This window comes from Salvelinus fontinalis, chromosome 19 (genome assembly GCF_029448725.1).
Source record: "Salvelinus fontinalis isolate EN_2023a chromosome 19, ASM2944872v1, whole genome shotgun sequence".
NCBI classification, from domain to species: domain Eukaryota; kingdom Metazoa; phylum Chordata; class Actinopteri; order Salmoniformes; family Salmonidae; genus Salvelinus; species Salvelinus fontinalis.
Genome location: NC_074683.1, coordinates 50,427,348 through 50,445,184, shown reverse-complemented (window position 1 = coordinate 50,445,184; position 17,837 = coordinate 50,427,348). Strand labels below are relative to the sequence as shown.

The window sequence follows — 17,837 nt, the reverse complement described above, 5'->3', positions numbered from 1 at the left end:
CTACCTACAGAGCAACAAGAGGACCTGTCCCTCCCTACTTACAGAACAGCAAGAGGACCTGTCCCTCCCTACCTACAGAGCAGCAAGAGGACCTGTCCCTCCCTACCTACAGAACAGCCAGAGGACCTGTCCCTGCCTACCTACAGAACAGCCAGAGGACCTGTCCCTGCCTACCTACAGAACAGCCAGAGGACCTGTCCCTCCCTACCTACAGAGCAGCAAGAGGACCTGTCCCTGCCTACCTACAGAACAGCCAGAGGACCTGTCCCTCCCTACCTACAGAACAGCAAGAGGACCTGTCCCTCCCTACCTACAGAGCAACAAGAGGACCTGTCCCTCCCTACCTACAGAACAGCCAGAGGACCTGTCCCTCCCTACCTACAGAACAGCAAGAGGACCTGTCCCTCCCTACCTACAGAACAGCAAGAGGACCTGTCCCTCCCTACCTACAGAGCAGCAAGAGGACCTGTCCCTCCCTACCTACAGAACAGCAAGAGGACCTGTCCCTCCCTACCTACAGAGCAACAAGAGGACCTGTCCCTCCCTACCTACAGAACAGCCAGAGGACCTGTCCCTCCCTACCTACAGAACAGCAAGAGGACCTGTCCCTCCCTACCTACAGAACAGCAAGAGGACCTGTCCCTCCCTACCTACAGAACAGCAGGAGGACCTGTCCCTCCCTACCTACAGAGCAGCAAGAGGACCTGTCCCTCCCTACCTACAGAACAGCCAGAGGACCTGACCCTCCCTACCTACACAACTGCCAGAGGTCCTGTCCCTCCCTACCTACAGAACAGCAAGAGGACCTGACCCTCCCTATCTACAGAGCAACAAGAGGACCTGTCCCTCCCTACTTACAGAACAGCAAGAGGACCTGTCCCTCCCTACCTACAGAACAGCAAGAGGACCTGTCCCTCCCTACCTACAGAACAGCCAGAGGACCTGTCCCTCCCTACCTACAGAACAGCCAGAGGACCTGTCCCTCCCTACCTACAGAACAGCCAGAGGACCTGTCCCTCCCTACCTACAGAACAGCCAGAGGACCTGTCCCTCCCTACCTACAGAACAGCCAGAGGACCTGTCCCTCCCTACCTACAGAACAGCCAGAGGACCTGTCCCTCCCTACCTACAGAACAGCCAGAGGACCTGTCCCTCCCTACCTACAGAACAGCCAGAGGACCTGTCCCTCCCTACCTACAGAACAGCCAGAGGACCTGTCCCTCCCTACCTACAGAACAGCAAGAGGACCTGTCCCTCCCTACCTACAGAACAGCCAGAGGACCTGTCCCTCCCTACCTACAGAACAGCCAGAGGACCTGTCCCTCCCTACCTACAGAACAGCCAGAGGACCTGTCCCTCCCTACCTACAGAACAGCAAGAGGACCTGTCCCTCCCTACCTACAGAACAGCCAGAGGACCTGTCCCTCCCTACCTACAGAGCAGCAAGAGGACCTGTCCCTCCCTACCTATAGAACAGCAAGAGGACCTGTCCCTCCCTACCTACAGAACAGCAAGAGGACCTGTCCCTCCCTACCTACAGAACAGCCAGAGGACCTGTCCCTCCCTACCTACAGAACAGCCAGAGGACCTGTCCCTCCCCCTCATCTTTACTAGCTTCTTTATTAAGGAAACATGTACTGACTATGACTGTGATATGTGGTTGTCTCACCTAGCTGTGTGTAGATGAATGTACTGACTGGAAGTCTCTCTGAACAAGAGCGTCTGATAAATGACTAACATGTAAAACAATTTAACTATCTTGATCAGTGTCTGTTTCTCTGGTTATAATACCTGTCTGTCTGTCTCTTCTCTTTCTCTGGTTCTAATACCTGTCTGTCTCTCTTCTCCTTCTCTGGTTCTAATACCTGTCTGTCTGTCTCTCTTCTCCTTCTCTGGTTCTAATACCTGTCTGTCTGTCTCTCTTCTCCTTCTCTGGTTCTAATACCTGTCTGTCTCTTCTCTTTCTCTGGTTCTAATACCTGTCTGTCTGTCTCTCTTCTCCTTCTCTGGTTCTAATACCTGTCTGTCTGTCTGTCTCTCTTCTCCTTCTCTGGTTCTAATACCTGTCTGTCTGTCTCTCTTCTCCTTCTCTGGTTCTAATACCTGTCTGTCTCTCTTCTCCTTCTCTGGTTCTAATACCTGTCTGTCTGTCTCTCTTCTCCTTCTCTGGTTCTAATACCTGTCTGTCTGTCTCTCTTCTCCTTCTCTGGTTATAATACCTGTCTGTCTGTCTCTTCTCTTTCTCTGGTTCTAATACCTGTCTGTCTGTCTCTCTTCTCCTTCTCTGGTTCTAATACCTGTCTGTCTCTCTTCTCCTTCTCTGGTTCTAATACCTGTCTGTCTGTCTCTCTTCTCCTTCTCTGGTTCTAATACCTGTCTGTCTCTCTTCTCCTTCTCTGGTTCTAATACCTGTCTGTCTGTCTCTCTTCTCCTTCTCTGGTTCTAATACCTGTCTGTCTCTCTTCTCCTTCTCTGGTTCTAATACCTGTCTGTCTGTCTCTCTTCTCTTTCTCAGGTTATAATACCTGTCTGTCTGTCTCTTCTCTTTCTCTGGTTCTAATACCTGTCTGTCTGTCTCTCTTCTCCTTCTCTGGTTCTAATACCTGTCTGTCTCTCTTCTCCTTCTCTGGTTCTAATACCTGTCTGTCTGTCTCTCTTCTCCTTCTCTGGTTCTAATACCTGTCTGTCTCTCTTCTCCTTCTCTGGTTCTAATACCTGTCTGTCTCTCTTCTCCTTCTCTGGTTCTAATACCTGTCTGTCTGTCTCTCTTCTCCTTCTCTGGTTCTAATACCTGTCTGTCTGTCTCTCTTCTCCTTCTCTGGTTCTAATACCTGTCTGTCTGTCTCTCTTCTCCTTCTCTGGTTCTAATACCTGTCTGTCTGTCTCTCTTCTCCTTCTCTGGTTCTAATACCTGTCTGTCTGTCTCTCTTCTCTTTCTCAGGTTATAATACCTGTCTGTCTGTCTCTTCTCTTTCTCTGGTTCTAATACCTGTCTGTCTGTCTCTCTTCTCCTTCTCTGGTTCTAATACCTGTCTGTCTCTCTTCTCCTTCTCTGGTTCTAATACCTGTCTGTCTCTCTTCTCCTTCTCTGGTTCTAATACCTGTCTGTCTGTCTCTCTTCTCCTTCTCTGGTTCTAATACCTGTCTGTCTGTCTCTTCTCTTTCTCTGGTTCTAATACCTGTCTGTCTGTCTCTCTTCTCCTTCTCTGGTTCTAATACCTGTCTGTCTCTCTTCTCCTTCTCTGGTTCTAATACCTGTCTGTCTGTCTCTCTTCTCCTTCTCTGGTTCTAATACCTGTCTGTCTGTCTCTCTTCTCCTTATCTGGTTCTAATACCTGTCTGTCTCTCTTCTCCTTCTCTGGTTCTAATACCTGTCTGTCTGTCTCTCTTCTCCTTCTCTGGTTCTGATACCTGTCTGTCTGTCTCTCTTCTCCTTCTCTGGTTCTAATACCTGTCTGTCTCTCTTCTCCTTCTCTGGTTCTAATACCTGTCTGTCTGTCTCTCTTCTCCTTCTCTGGTTCTAATTCCTGTCTGTCTCTCTTCTCCTTCTCTGGTTCTAATACCTGTCTGTCTGTCTCTCTTCTCCTTCTCTGGTTCTAATACCTGTCTGTCTGTCTCTCTTCTTCTTTTCTGGTTCTAATACCTGTCTGTCTGTCTCTCTTCTCCTTCTCTGGTTCTAATACCTGTCTGTCTGTCTGTCTCTCTTCTCCTTCTCTGGTTCTAATACCTGTCTGTCTCTCTTCTCCTTCTCTGGTTCTAATACCTGTCTGTCTGTCTCTCTTCTCCTTCTCTGGTTCTAATACCTGTCTGTCTGTCTCTCTTCTCCTTCTCTGGTTCTAATACCTGTCTGTCTGTCTCTCTTCTCCTTCTCTGGTTCTAATACCTGTCTGTCTGTCTCTTCTCTTTCTCTGGTTCTAATACCTGTCTGTCTGTCTCTCTTCTCCTTCTCTGGTTCTAATACCTGTCTGTCTCTCTTCTCCTTCTCTGGTTCTAATACCTGTCTGTCTCTCTTCTCCTTCTCTGGTTCTAATACCTGTCTGTCTGTCTCTCTTCTCTTTCTCTGGTTCTAATACCTGTCTGTCTGTCTCTCTTCTCCTTCTCTGGTTCTAATACCTGTCTGTCTGTCTCTCTTCTCCTTCTCTGGTTCTAATACCTGTCTGTCTGTCTCTTCTCCTTCTCTGGTTCTAATACCTGTCTGTCTGTCTCTCTTCTCCTTCTCTGGTTCTAATACCTGTCTGTCTGTCTCTTCTCTTTCTCTGGTTCTAATACCTGTCTGTCTGTCTCTCTTCTCCTTCTCTGGTTCTAATACCTGTCTGTCTGTCTGTCTCTCTTCTCCTTCTCTGGTTCTAATACCTGTCTGTCTGTCTCTCTTCTCCTTCTCTGGTTCTAATACCTGTCTGTCTCTCTTCTCCTTCTCTGGTTCTAATACCTGTCTGTCTGTCTCTCTTCTCCTTCTCTGGTTCTAATACCTGTCTGTCTGTCTCTCTTCTCCTTCTCTGGTTATAATACCTGTCTGTCTGTCTCTTCTCTTTCTCTGGTTCTAATACCTGTCTGTCTGTCTCTCTTCTCCTTCTCTGGTTCTAATACCTGTCTGTCTCTCTTCTCCTTCTCTGGTTCTAATACCTGTCTGTCTGTCTCTCTTCTCCTTCTCTGGTTCTAATACCTGTCTGTCTGTCTCTCTTCTCCTTTTCTGGTTCTAATACCTGTCTGTCTGTCTCTCTTCTCCTTCTCTGGTTCTAATACCTGTCTGTCTGTCTGTCTCTCTTCTCCTTCTCTGGTTCTAATACTTGTCTGTCTGTCTCTCTTCTCCTTCTCTGGTTCTAATACCTGTCTGTCTCTCTTCTCCTTCTCTGGTTCTAATACCTGTCTGTCTGTCTCTCTTCTCCTTCTCTGGTTCTAATACCTGTCTGTCTGTCTGTCTCTCTTCTCCTTCTCTGGTTCTAATACCTGTCTGTCTCTCTTCTCCTTCTCTGGTTCTAATACCTGTCTGTCTGTCTCTCTTCTCCTTCTCTGGTTCTAATACCTGTCTGTCTGTCTCTCTTCTCCTTCTCTGGTTCTAATACCTGTCTGTCTGTCTCTCTTCTCCTTCTCTGGTTCTAATACCTGTCTGTCTGTCTCTTCTCTTTCTCTGGTTCTAATACCTGTCTGTCTGTCTCTCTTCTCCTTCTCTGGTTCTAATACCTGTCTGTCTGTCTCTTCTCTTTCTCTGGTTCTAATACCTGTCTGTCTGTCTCTCTTCTCCTTCTCTGGTTCTAATACCTGTCTGTCTGTCTGTCTCTCTTCTCCTTCTCTGGTTCTAATACCTGTCTGTCTGTCTCTCTTCTCTTTCTCTGGTTCTAATACCTGTCTGTCTGTCTCTCTTCTCCTTCTCTGGTTCTAATACCTGTCTGTCTCTCTTCTCCTTCTCTGGTTCTAATACCTGTCTGTCTGTCTCTCTTCTCCTTCTCTGGTTCTAATACCTGTCTGTCTCTCTTCTCCTTCTCTGGTTCTAATACCTGTCTGTCTGTCTCTCTTCTCTTTCTCTGGTTCTAATACCTGTCTGTCTGTCTCTCTTCTCCTTCTCTGGTTCTAATACCTGTCTGTCTGTCTCTCTTCTCCTTCTCTGGTTCTAATACCTGTCTGTCTGTCTCTCTTCTCCTTCTCTGGTTCTAATACCTGTCTGTCTGTCTCTCTTCTCCTTCTCTGGTTCTAATACCTGTCTGTCTGTCTCTTCTCTTTCTCTGGTTCTAATACCTGTCTGTCTGTCTCTCTTCTCCTTCTCTGGTTCTAATACCTGTCTGTCTGTCTGTCTCTCTTCTCCTTCTCTGGTTCTAATACCTGTCTGTCTGTCTCTCTTCTCTTTCTCTGGTTCTAATACCTGTCTGTCTGTCTCTCTTCTCCTTCTCTGGTTCTAATACCTGTCTGTCTCTCTTCTCCTTCTCTGGTTCTAATACCTGTCTGTCTGTCTCTCTTCTCCTTCTCTGGTTCTAATACCTGTCTGTCTCTCTTCTCCTTCTCTGGTTCTAATACCTGTCTGTCTGTCTCTCTTCTCTTTCTCTGGTTCTAATACCTGTCTGTCTGTCTCTCTTCTCCTTCTCTGGTTCTAATACCTGTCTGTCTCTCTTCTCCTTCTCTGGTTCTAATACCTGTCTGTCTCTCTTCTCCTTCTCTGGTTCTAATACCTGTCTGTCTGTCTCTCTTCTCCTTCTCTGGTTCTAATACCTGTCTGTCTCTCTTCTCCTTCTCTGGTTCTAATACCTGTCTGTCTGTCTCTCTTCTCCTTCTCTGGTTCTAATACCTGTCTGTCTCTCTTCTCCTTCTCTGGTTCTAATACCTGTCTGTCTGTCTCTCTTCTCCTTCTCTGGTTCTAATACCTGTCTGTCTGTCTCTCTTCTCCTTCTCTGGTTCTAATACCTGTCTGTCTCTCTTCTCCTTCTCTGGTTCTAATACCTGTCTGTCTGTCTCTCTTCTCCTTCTCTGGTTCTAATACCTGTCTGTCTGTCTCTCTTCTCCTTATCTGGTTCTAATACCTGTCTGTCTCTCTTCTCCTTCTCTGGTTCTAATACCTGTCTGTCTGTCTCTCTTCTCCTTCTCTGGTTCTGATACCTGTCTGTCTGTCTCTCTTCTCCTTCTCTGGTTGTAATACCTGTCTGTCTCTCTTCTCCTTCTCTGGTTCTAATACCTGTCTGTCTGTCTCTCTTCTCCTTCTCTGGTTCTAATTCCTGTCTGTCTCTCTTCTCCTTCTCTGGTTCTAATACCTGTCTGTCTGTCTCTCTTCTCCTTCTCTGGTTCTAATACCTGTCTGTCTGTCTCTCTTCTCCTTTTCTGGTTCTAATACCTGTCTGTCTGTCTCTCTTCTCCTTCTCTGGTTCTAATACCTGTCTGTCTGTCTGTCTCTCTTCTCCTTCTCTGGTTCTAATACCTGTCTGTCTCTCTTCTCCTTCTCTGGTTCTAATACCTGTCTGTCTGTCTCTCTTCTCCTTCTCTGGTTCTAATACCTGTCTGTCTGTCTCTCTTCTCCTTCTCTGGTTCTAATACCTGTCTGTCTGTCTCTCTTCTCCTTCTCTGGTTCTAATACCTGTCTGTCTGTCTCTTCTCTTTCTCTGGTTCTAATACCTGTCTGTCTGTCTCTCTTCTCCTTCTCTGGTTCTAATACCTGTCTGTCTCTCTTCTCCTTCTCTGGTTCTAATACCTGTCTGTCTCTCTTCTCCTTCTCTGGTTCTAATACCTGTCTGTCTGTCTCTCTTCTCTTTCTCTGGTTCTAATACCTGTCTGTCTGTCTCTCTTCTCCTTCTCTGGTTCTAATACCTGTCTGTCTGTCTCTCTTCTCCTTCTCTGGTTCTAATACCTGTCTGTCTGTCTCTCTTCTCCTTCTCTGGTTCTAATACCTGTCTGTCTGTCTCTCTTCTCTTTCTCTGGTTCTAATATGTGTCTGTCTGTCTCTCTTCTCCTTCTCTGGTTCTAATACCTGTCTGTCTGTCTCTCTTCTCCTTCTCTGGTTCTAATACCTGTCTGTCTGTCTCTCTTCTCCTTCTCTGGTTCTAATACCTGTCTGTCTGTCTCTCTTCTCCTTTTCTGGTTCTAATACCTGTCTGTCTCTCTTCTCCTTCTCTGGTTCTAATACCTGTCTGTCTCTCTTCTCCTTCTCTGGTTCTAATACCTGTCTGTCTGTCTCTCTTCTCCTTCTCTGGTTCTAATACCTGTCTGTCTGTCTCTCTTCTCCTTCTCTGGTTCTAATACCTGTCTGTCTGTCTCTCTTCTCCTTCTCTGGTTCTAATACCTGTCTGTCTCTCTTCTCCTCCTCTGGTTCTAATACCTGTCTGTCTCTCTTCTCCCCAGGTGATGGTTCGTCGCTGGACGGCCAGGGAGGGTCAGGTGAGAAGATCAAGCGTCGTGTCAAGACACCGTACTCGCTGAAGAGGTGGCGCCCCACCACCTGGGTGGTCTCCACGGATACGCGGGTCGGAGAGGTAAACAACAACGGAACCTGTCGCTCCAAGTCCTCCACTGCCGTCTACCTGGTAGGGGGTGGGACTACCACTGCTACCGCCACCGTGACCTCTGACCCCTGTGACCCCGGCATGACCTGCCTGTGAACCCTGACCCCTAGAGGAGGGTGTGATAACGGGTGGGCGGTGTGTTGCAGAAACGCCAGCTGCCTGGTTGCCAACTACACCCAGCTGGCTACTTACCTTTACGTGGCCGGCTACTTCAGTGACTTTAACCAATAGGGACGCATCAGATGCCACCAAATGGGACTTTATTTTTTAGGGCAGAATGTGTTGCCCGTAACCTCCCACACCTCCATAGCTGGCAACTTTTTTTCATTTACGCTGGCTACATTCGATTTGTCGGGAACACATTGAGGAGGGCGTGGCCTCCTTATGGCTACGCCTGTGTCCGCAATGACACCCTATTCCCTGTGTATTGCACTACTTTCGACCAGAGCCGATGTGGTCGATAGGGTAGTGCGTCTGTTGTGAAATAGGGTGTCGTTTTAGACCTGTATGGCAGCATGCTCTGGTTTCCCTGGTTTCCCTGGTTTCCATGGTTTCCCTGGTTTCCCTGGTTTCCATGGTTTCCATGGTTTCCCTGGTTTCCATGGTTTCCCTGGTTTCCGTGGTTTCCGTGGTTTCCTGGTTCGAATTCCGTCAGAAGGAGAAGAAACGATGTGACTGCACGAGAATCAATTGTCAAGAAAGAAGCACTTATAAATTATGATATTCATTTTCTTCTCAACTTTTTCTTTACTTTGTAGAACTTTAAAACAAAATATATCTATGCAGCAACATTGGCTTCAATTGCTTCCATTATAAATGCTGTTCCACATAAATCATTGTATGATTGTACGTATTTGCTGTTTTGAATTTAAAAAAAATAAAATAAAAAAATAAAATAAAATGTGCACTTAAAAAAAGAAAAGTGATGTCAATCATCTAGTGACCATGGTAACGACTGGTCTAAAAGAAACATGAAGAGAAAAGACTGATCAAGCAAGAGCAGCGGGTCTTTAAGACTGGGTTAGATGCTCGTTGGTTTCCAGTCGTGTTTATGCGTAGTACATTCAGTAATGTTTATATTTTGTATTATTTAACGAGCGGCAAAGTCGGTTTCAGAACAAAGTGTTATTTACAGTGACGGTCTGTACCGGGCCAAACCCGGACGACGCTGGGCCAATTGTGCGCCGCCCTATGGGACTCCCGATCACGGCCAGATGTGATACAGCCTGGATTCGAACCAGGGACTGTAGTGCACTGAGATGCAGTGCCTTAAAGCCGCTGCGCCACTCGGGAGCCCCCCTTTTTATGCTTAGTACATTCAATAATGTTTATGTATTCGTTTTAACATCAATCTGTATATCCTACGTTTGTCCATCACGTGTTTAATTGTCCTATAGGCTTTAGCGTTTAAAGAGCTTTTTTAAACCATTCTGAATTATGTTGTATTCTTTGTTACTTCTGTTGTTATTATGACATTGTAAACAGTCCACTTATTATTATCATTAGCAGTCGCTGTCCTGCTCTCTGTCCCACTGTCCTCACATGTCCCTGAATGAGATATCTGTCTATAAGGACATTAGAGGTATCTGCAGCTGTCTATAAGGACATGAGGTATCTGCAGCTGTCTATAAGGACATGGGGTATCTGCAGCTGTCTATAAGGACATGAGGTATCTGCAGCTGTCTATAAGGACATTAGAGGTATCTGCAGCTGTCTATAAGGACATGAGATATCTGCAGCTGTCTATAAGGACATGAGATATCTGCAGCTGTCTACAAGTACATTAGAGGTATCTGCAGCTGTCTATAAGGACATGAGGTATCTGCAGCTGTCTATAAGGACATGAGATATCTGCAGCTGTCTACAAGTACATTAGAGGTATCTGCAGCTGTCTACAAGTACATTAGAGGTATCTGCAGCTGTCTATAAGGACATGAGGTATCTGCAGCTGTCTATAAGGACTTTAGAGATATCTGCAGCTGTCTATAAGGACATTAGAGATATCTGCAGCTGTCTACAAGTACATTAGAGGTATCTGCAGCTGTCTATAAGGACATTAGAGGTATCTGCAGCTGTCTATAAGGACATTAGAGGTATCTGCAGCTGTCTATAAGGACATGAGGTATCTGCAGCTGTCTATAAGGACATGAGGTATCTGCAGCTGTCTATAAGGACATGAGGTATCTGCAGCTGTCTATAAGGACATGGGGTATCTGCAGCTGTCTATAAGGACATTAGAGGTATCTGCAGCTGTCTATAAGGACATGAGGTATCTGCAGCTGTCTATAAGGACATGGGGTATCTGCAGCTGTCTATAAGGACATTAGAGGTATCTGCAGCTGTCTATAAGGACATGAGGTATCTGCAGCTGTCTATAAGGACATGGGGTATCTGCAGCTGTCTATAAGGACATGAGGTATCTGCAGCTGTCTATAAGGACATTAGAGGTATCTGCAGCTGTCTATAAGGACATGAGGTATCTGCAGCTGTCTATAAGGACATGAGGTATCTGCAGCTGTCTATAAGGACATGAGGTATCTGCAGCTGTCTATAAGGACATGAGATATCTGCAGCTGTCTATAAGGACATGAGGTATCTGCAGCTGTCTATAAGGACATTAGAGGTATCTGCAGCTGTCTATAAGGACATGAGGTATCTGCAGCTGTCTATAAGGACATGAGGTATCTGCAGCTGTCTATAAGGACATTAGAGGTATCTGCAGCTGTCTATAAGGACATGAGGTATCTGCAGCTGTCTATAAGGACATGGGGTATCTGCAGCTGTCTATAAGGACATGAGGTATCTGCAGCTGTCTATAAGGACATGAGGTATCTGCAGCTGTCTATAAGGACATGAGATATCTGCAGCTGTCTATAAGGACATGAGATATCTGCAGCTGTCTACAAGTACATTAGAGGTATCTGCAGCTGTCTATAAGGACATGAGGTATCTGCAGCTGTCTATAAGGACATGAGATATCTGCAGCTGTCTACAAGTACATTAGAGGTATCTGCAGCTGTCTACAAGTACATTAGAGGTATCTGCAGCTGTCTATAAGGACATGAGGTATCTGCAGCTGTCTATAAGGACTTTAGAGATATCTGCAGCTGTCTATAAGGACATTAGAGATATCTGCAGCTGTCTACAAGTACATTAGAGGTATCTGCAGCTGTCTATAAGGACATTAGAGGTATCTGCAGCTGTCTATAAGGACATTAGAGGTATCTGCAGCTGTCTATAAGGACATGAGGTATCTGCAGCTGTCTATAAGGACATGAGGTATCTGCAGCTGTCTATAAGGACATGAGGTATCTGCAGCTGTCTATAAGGACATGGGGTATCTGCAGCTGTCTATAAGGACATTAGAGGTATCTGCAGCTGTCTATAAGGACATGAGGTATCTGCAGCTGTCTATAAGGACATGGGGTATCTGCAGCTGTCTATAAGGACATTAGAGGTATCTGCAGCTGTCTATAAGGACATGAGGTATCTGCAGCTGTCTATAAGGACATGGGGTATCTGCAGCTGTCTATAAGGACATGAGGTATCTGCAGCTGTCTATAAGGACATTAGAGGTATCTGCAGCTGTCTATAAGGACATGAGGTATCTGCAGCTGTCTATAAGGACATGAGGTATCTGCAGCTGTCTATAAGGACATTAGAGGTATCTGCAGCTGTCTATAAGGACATGAGGTATCTGCAGCTGTCTATAAGGACATGGGGTATCTGCAGCTGTCTATAAGGACATGGGGTATCTGCAGCTGTCTATAAGGACATGGGGTATCTGCAGCTGTCTATAAGTACATGAGGTATCTGCAGCTGTCAATAAGGACATGAGGTATCTGCAGCTGTCTATAAGGACATGAGGTATCTGCAGCTGTCTATAAGGACATGGGGTATCTGCAGCTGTCTATAAGGACATGAGGTATCTGAAGCTGTCTATAAGGACATTAGCGATATCTGAAGCTGTCTATAAGGACATGAGGTATCTGCAGCTGTCTATAAGGACATGAGGTATCTGCAGCTGTCTATAAGGACATGAGGTATCTGCAGCTGTCTATAAGGACATGAGGTATCTGCAGCTGTCTATAAGGACATGAGGTATCTGCAGCTGTCTATAAGGACATGGGGTATCTGCAGCTGTCTATAAGTACATGAGGTATCTGCAGCTGTCTATAAGGACATGGGATTTTGTTCTGTCTACTCCGACTGACCGCTGAACTCCTCTTCAGAAGACCCTCGTGGTTATTCTAAACCTTTCACTGTTCTCTCTCGACCCAGTCAGTCCCCTGCCTAGCTTAATAATAAACCAGGCCACCTCTTGGTATACAGTCTGAATCAAAGCACTGCAAAAAAAAGAACTTGGAAATGTTTCCTTTACAAGCCAGAATGTTGAATAAAATGAACATTTGAACGTCCTTTACCGGGTGTCTGTCCGGTTTGTCCTTCAGCTGGTTGAACTATCCACCATAGTAATATTTATCAGACTTGTTAGAGAGTAGAGAGAGAGAGAGAGAGAGAGAGAGAGTAGACAGAGAGAGAGAGAGAGGGAGAGAGAGAGAGAGAGAGAGAGAGAGAGAGAGAGAGAGTAGGAGAGAGAGAGAGCTGGTAATGCCTTTGAAAGCTCTTGTCACCCGGCGCACGCACACAACCATGTAGACACCGGCAAGACTTGGGTCAGTATGCGCCGCCTGCCGGTACTTCCGTCTTGTGCACGTGCCTTTTGGGTCATGAGCAAAAAGAGAAAAAAAATATGATTTGCCACACGCACCTGTTGTCTACACCTGTTAGTCTACACCTGTTAGTCTACGCCTGCTAGTCTACACCTGTTAGTCTACACCTGTTAGTTTACACCTGTTAGTTTACACCTGTTAGTCTACACCTGTTAGTCTACACCTGCTAGTCTACGCCTGCTAGTCTACACCTGTTAGTCTACACCTGATAGTTTACACCTGTTGGTCTACACCTGTTAGTCTACACCTGTTAGTTTACACCTGTTAGTCTACACCTGTTAGTTTACACCTGTTAGTCTACACCTGTTAGTCTACACCTGTTAGTCTACACCTGCTAGTCTACGCCTGCTAGTCTACACCTGTTAGTCTACACCTGTTAGTTTACACCTGTTAGTCTACACCTGTTAGTCTACACCTGTTAGTTTACACCTGTTAGTTTACACCTGTTAGTCTACACCTGTTAGTCTACACCTGTTAGTCTACACCTGTTAGTCTACACCTGTTAGTTTACGCCTGTTAGTCTACACCTGTTAGTCTACACCTGTTAGTCTACGCCTGCTAGTCTACACCTGTTAGTCTACACCTGTTAGTTTACACCTGTTAGTTTACACCTGTTAGTCTACACCTGTTAGTCTACACCTGCTAGTCTACGCCTGCTAGTCTACACCTGTTAGTCTACACCTGATAGTTTACACCTGTTGGTCTACACCTGTTAGTCTACACCTGTTAGTTTACACCTGTTAGTCTACACCTGTTAGTTTACACCTGTTAGTCTACACCTGTTAGTCTACACCTGTTAGTCTACACCTGCTAGTCTACGCCTGCTAGTCTACACCTGTTAGTCTACACCTGTTAGTTTACACCTGTTAGTCTACACCTGTTAGTCTACACCTGTTAGTTTACACCTGTTAGTTTACACCTGTTAGTCTACACCTGTTAGTCTACACCTGTTAGTCTACACCTGTTAGTCTACACCTGTTAGTTTACGCCTGTTAGTCTACACCTGTTAGTCTACACCTGTTAGTCTACGCCTGTTAGTTTACGCCTGTTAGTCTACGCCTGTTAGTCTACACCTGTTAGTCTACACCTGTTAGTCTACACCTGGTCGACACCTGTTAGTCTACACCTGTTAGTCTACACCTGTTAGTCGACACCTGTTAGTTTACACCTGTTAGTCTACACCTGTTAGTCTACACCTGTTAGTCGACACCTGTTAGTCTACACCTGTTAGTCTACACCTGTTAGTCTACACCTGTTAGTCTACACCTGTTAGTTTACACCTGTTAGTCTACACCTGTTAGTCTACACCTGTTAGTCGACACCTGTTAGTCTACACCTGTTAGTCTACACCTGTTAGTCTACACCTGTTAGTCGACACCTGTTGTCTACACCTGTTAGTCTACACCTGTTAGTCTACACCTGTTAGTCGACACCTGTTAGTCGACACCTGTTAGTCGACACCTGTTAGTCGACACCTGTTAGTCGACACCTGTTAGTCTACACCTGTTAGTCTACACCTGTTAGTCGACACCTGTTAGTCTACACCTGTTAGTCTATACCTGTTAGTCGACACCTGTTAGTCGACACCTGTTAGTCTACACCTGTTAGTCTACACCTGTTAGTCTACACCTGTTAGTCTATACCTGTTGGTCTACACCTGTTAGTCTACACCTGTTAGTCTACACCTGTTAGTCGACACCTGTTAGTCGACACCTGTTAGTCTACACCTGTTAGTCTACACCTGTTAGTCGACACCTGTTAGTCTACACCTGTTAGTCTACACCTGTTAGTCTATACCTGTTAGTCTATACCTGTTAGTCTACACCTGTTAGTCTACACCTGTTAGTCTACACCTGTTGTACACAGATTGATTTGATAACTGTGGATATTTTGTCTTAAATTTAAACCAGCTGAAGGACCAATCCTACGGACAATCGGCAGAGTAAGTTCAAATATAATTGTGTTAAACATTTGTGACTCACAAAGGATGTTTAGTTTTTTTTTTCTTATGTAAATGTGCGTAGCTATGCTGTACATAGACAGTCAGTCCTCTACTCTATAGTCACCATGCTCTAGTCTAGACCACTAGAGGAGTGTAAACAGACAGTCCTCTACTCTATAGTCACCATGCTCTAGTCTAGACTACTAGAGGAGGGTTAACAGACAGTCCTCTACTCTATAGTCACCATGCTCTAGTCTAGTCTACTAGAGGAGGGTTAACAGACAGTCAGTCCTCTACTCTATAGTCACCATGCTCTAGTCTAGACTACTAGAGGAGTGTAAACAGTCAGTCCTCTACTCTATAGTCACCATGCTCTAGTCTAGACCACTAGAGGAGGGTTAACAGTCAGTCCTCTACTCTATAGTCACCATGCTCTAGTCTAGACTACTAGAGGAGGGTTAACAGACAGTCAGTCCTCTACTCTATAGTCACCATGCTCTAGTCTAGACTACTAGAGGAGGTTTAACAGACAGTCCTCTACTCTATAGTCACCATGCTCTAGTCTAGACTACTAGAGGAGGGTTAACAGACAGTCCTCTACTCTATAGTCACCATGCTCTAGTCTAGACTACTAGAGGAGGGTTAACAGACAGTCCTCTACCCTATAGTCACCATGCTCTAGTCAAGACTACTAGAGGAGGGTTAACAGACAGTCCTTTACTCTATAGTCACCATGCTCTAGTCTAGTCTACTAGAGGAGGGTTAACAGACAGTCAGTCCTTTACTCTATAGTCACCATGCTCTAGTCTAGACTACTAGAGGAGGGTTAACAGACAGTCCTCTACTCTATAGTCACCATGCTCTAGTCTAGACTACTAGAGGAGGGTTAACAGACAGTCAGTCCTCTACTCTATAGTCACCATGCTCTAGTCTAGTCTGCTAGAGGAGGGTTAACAGACAGTCCTCTACTCTATAGTCACCATGCTCTAGTCTAGACTACTAGAGGAGGGTTAACAGACAGTCCTCTACTCTATAGTCACCATGCTCTAGTCTAGACCACTAGAGGAGGGTTAACAGACAGTCAGTCCTCTACTCTATAGTCACCATGCTCTAGTCTAGACTACTAGAGGAGGGTTAACAGACAGTCCTTTACTCTATAGTCACCATGCTCTAGTCTAGTCTACTAGAGGAGGGTTAACAGACAGTCCTCTACTCTATAGTCACCATGCTCTAGTCTAGACTACTAGAGGAGGGTTAACAGACAGTCCTCTACTCTATAGTCACCATGCTCTAGTCTAGACTACTAGAGGAGGGTTAACAGACAGTCCTTTACTCTATAGTCACCATGCTCTAGTCTAGACTACTAGAGGAGGGTTAACAGACAGTCCTCTACTCTATAGTCACCATGCTCTAGTCTAGACTACTAGAGGAGGGTTAACAGTCAGTCCTCTACTCTATAGTCACCATGCTCTAGTCTAGACTACTAGAGGAGGGTTAACAGACAGTCCTCTACTCTATAGTCACCATGCTCTAGTCTAGACTACTAGAGGAGGGTTAACAGACAGTCCTCTACTCTATAGTCACCATGCTCTAGTCTAGTCTACTAGAGGAGTGTAAACAGACAGTCCTCTACTCTATAGTCACCATGCTATAGTCTAGACTACTAGAGGAGGGTTAACAGTCAGTCCTCTACTCTATAGTCACCATGCTCTAGTCTAGACTACTAGAGGAGGTTTAACAGACAGTCCTCTACTCTATAGTCACCATGCTCTAGTCTAGACTACTAGAGGAGGGTTAACAGTCAGTCCTCTACTCTATAGTCACCATGCTCTACTCTAGACTACTAGAGGAGGTTTAACAGACAGTCCTCTACTCTATAGTCACCATGCTCTAGTCTAGACTACTAGAGGAGGGTTAACAGACAGTCCTCTACTCTATAGTCACCATGCTCTAGTCTAGACTACTAGAGGAGGTTTAACAGACAGACAGTCCTCTACTCTATAGTCACCATGCTCTAGTCTAGACTACTAGAGGAGGGTTAACAGACAGTCAGTCCTCTACCCTATAGTCACCATGCTCTAGTCTAGACTACTAGAGGAGGGTTAACAGTCAGTCCTCTACTCTATAGTCACCATGCTCTAGTCTAGACTACTAGAGGAGGGTTAACAGTCAGTCAGTCCTCTACTCTATAGTCACCATGCTCTAGTCTAGACTACTAGAGGAGGGTTAACAGACAGTCAGTCCTCTACTCTATAGTCACCATGCTCTAGTCTAGACTACTAGAGGAGGGTTAACAGACAGACAGTCCTCTACTCTATAGTCACCATGCTCTAGTCTAGACTACTAGAGGAGGGTTAACAGACAGTCCTCTACTCTATAGTCACCATGCTCTAGTCTAGACTACTAGAGGAGGGTTAACAGACAGTCAGTCCTCTACTCTATAGTCACCATGCTCTAGTCTAGACTACTAGAGGAGGGTTAACAGACAGTCCTCTACTCTATAGTCACCATGCTCTAGTCTAGACTGCTAGAGGAGGGTTAACAGACAGTCAGTCCTCTACTCTATAGTCACCATGCTCTAGTCTAGTCTGCTAGAGGAGGGTTAACAGACAGTCCTCTACTCTATAGTCACCATGCTCTAGTCTAGACTACTAGAGGAGGGTTAACAGACAGTCCTTTACTCTATAGTCACCATGCTCTAGTCTAGTCTACTAGAGGAGGGTTAACAGACAGTCCTCTACTCTATAGTCACCATGCTCTAGTCTAGACTACTAGAGGAGGTTTAACAGTCAGTCCTCTATTCTATAGTCACCATGCTCTAGTCTAGACTACTAGAGGAGGGTTAACAGACAGTCCTCTACTCTATAGTCACCATGCTCTAGTCTAGACTACTAGAGGAGGGTTAACAGACAGTCAGTCCTTTACTCTATAGTCATCATGCTCTAGTCTAGACTACTAGAGGAGGGTTAACAGACAGTCAGTCCTCTACTCTATAGTCACCATGCTCTAGTCTAGTCTACTAGAGGAGGGTTAACAGACAGTCAGTCCTCTACTCTATAGTCACCATGCTCTAGTCTAGTCTACTAGAGGAGGGTTAACAGACAGTCCTCTACTCTATAGTCACCATGCTCTAGTCTAGACTACTAGAGGAGGGTTAACAGACAGTCCTCTACTCTATAGTCA

The 17,837-nt window shown here is 45.5% G+C and overlaps 1 protein-coding gene and 1 long non-coding RNA gene across 2 annotated transcripts in view; both read left to right on the top strand.

Annotated features, from left to right (window-relative positions):
- The window catches only part of LOC129816223 (bone morphogenetic protein receptor type-2-like), a gene marked incomplete at its 5' end in the record, with an annotated part of 118,220 nt that extends 108,811 nt beyond the window's left edge, over positions 1–9,409 (top strand). Inside the window, one exon of the mRNA XM_055870457.1 lies at positions 7,819–9,409. Within this exon, the coding sequence (XP_055726432.1) occupies positions 7,819–8,075 (257 nt within the window). The remainder of the gene's footprint in view (positions 1–7,818) is intronic.
- Positions 9,410–9,635: 226 nt separating this feature from the next.
- LOC129816933 (uncharacterized) lies at positions 9,636–11,803 on the top strand. The gene is made up of 3 exons (XR_008753630.1): positions 9,636–9,648; positions 9,680–10,660; positions 10,721–11,803. It is a non-coding gene; the product is annotated as an uncharacterized LOC129816933 (long non-coding RNA).
- The last annotated feature ends 6,034 nt before the right edge of the window (positions 11,804–17,837 follow it).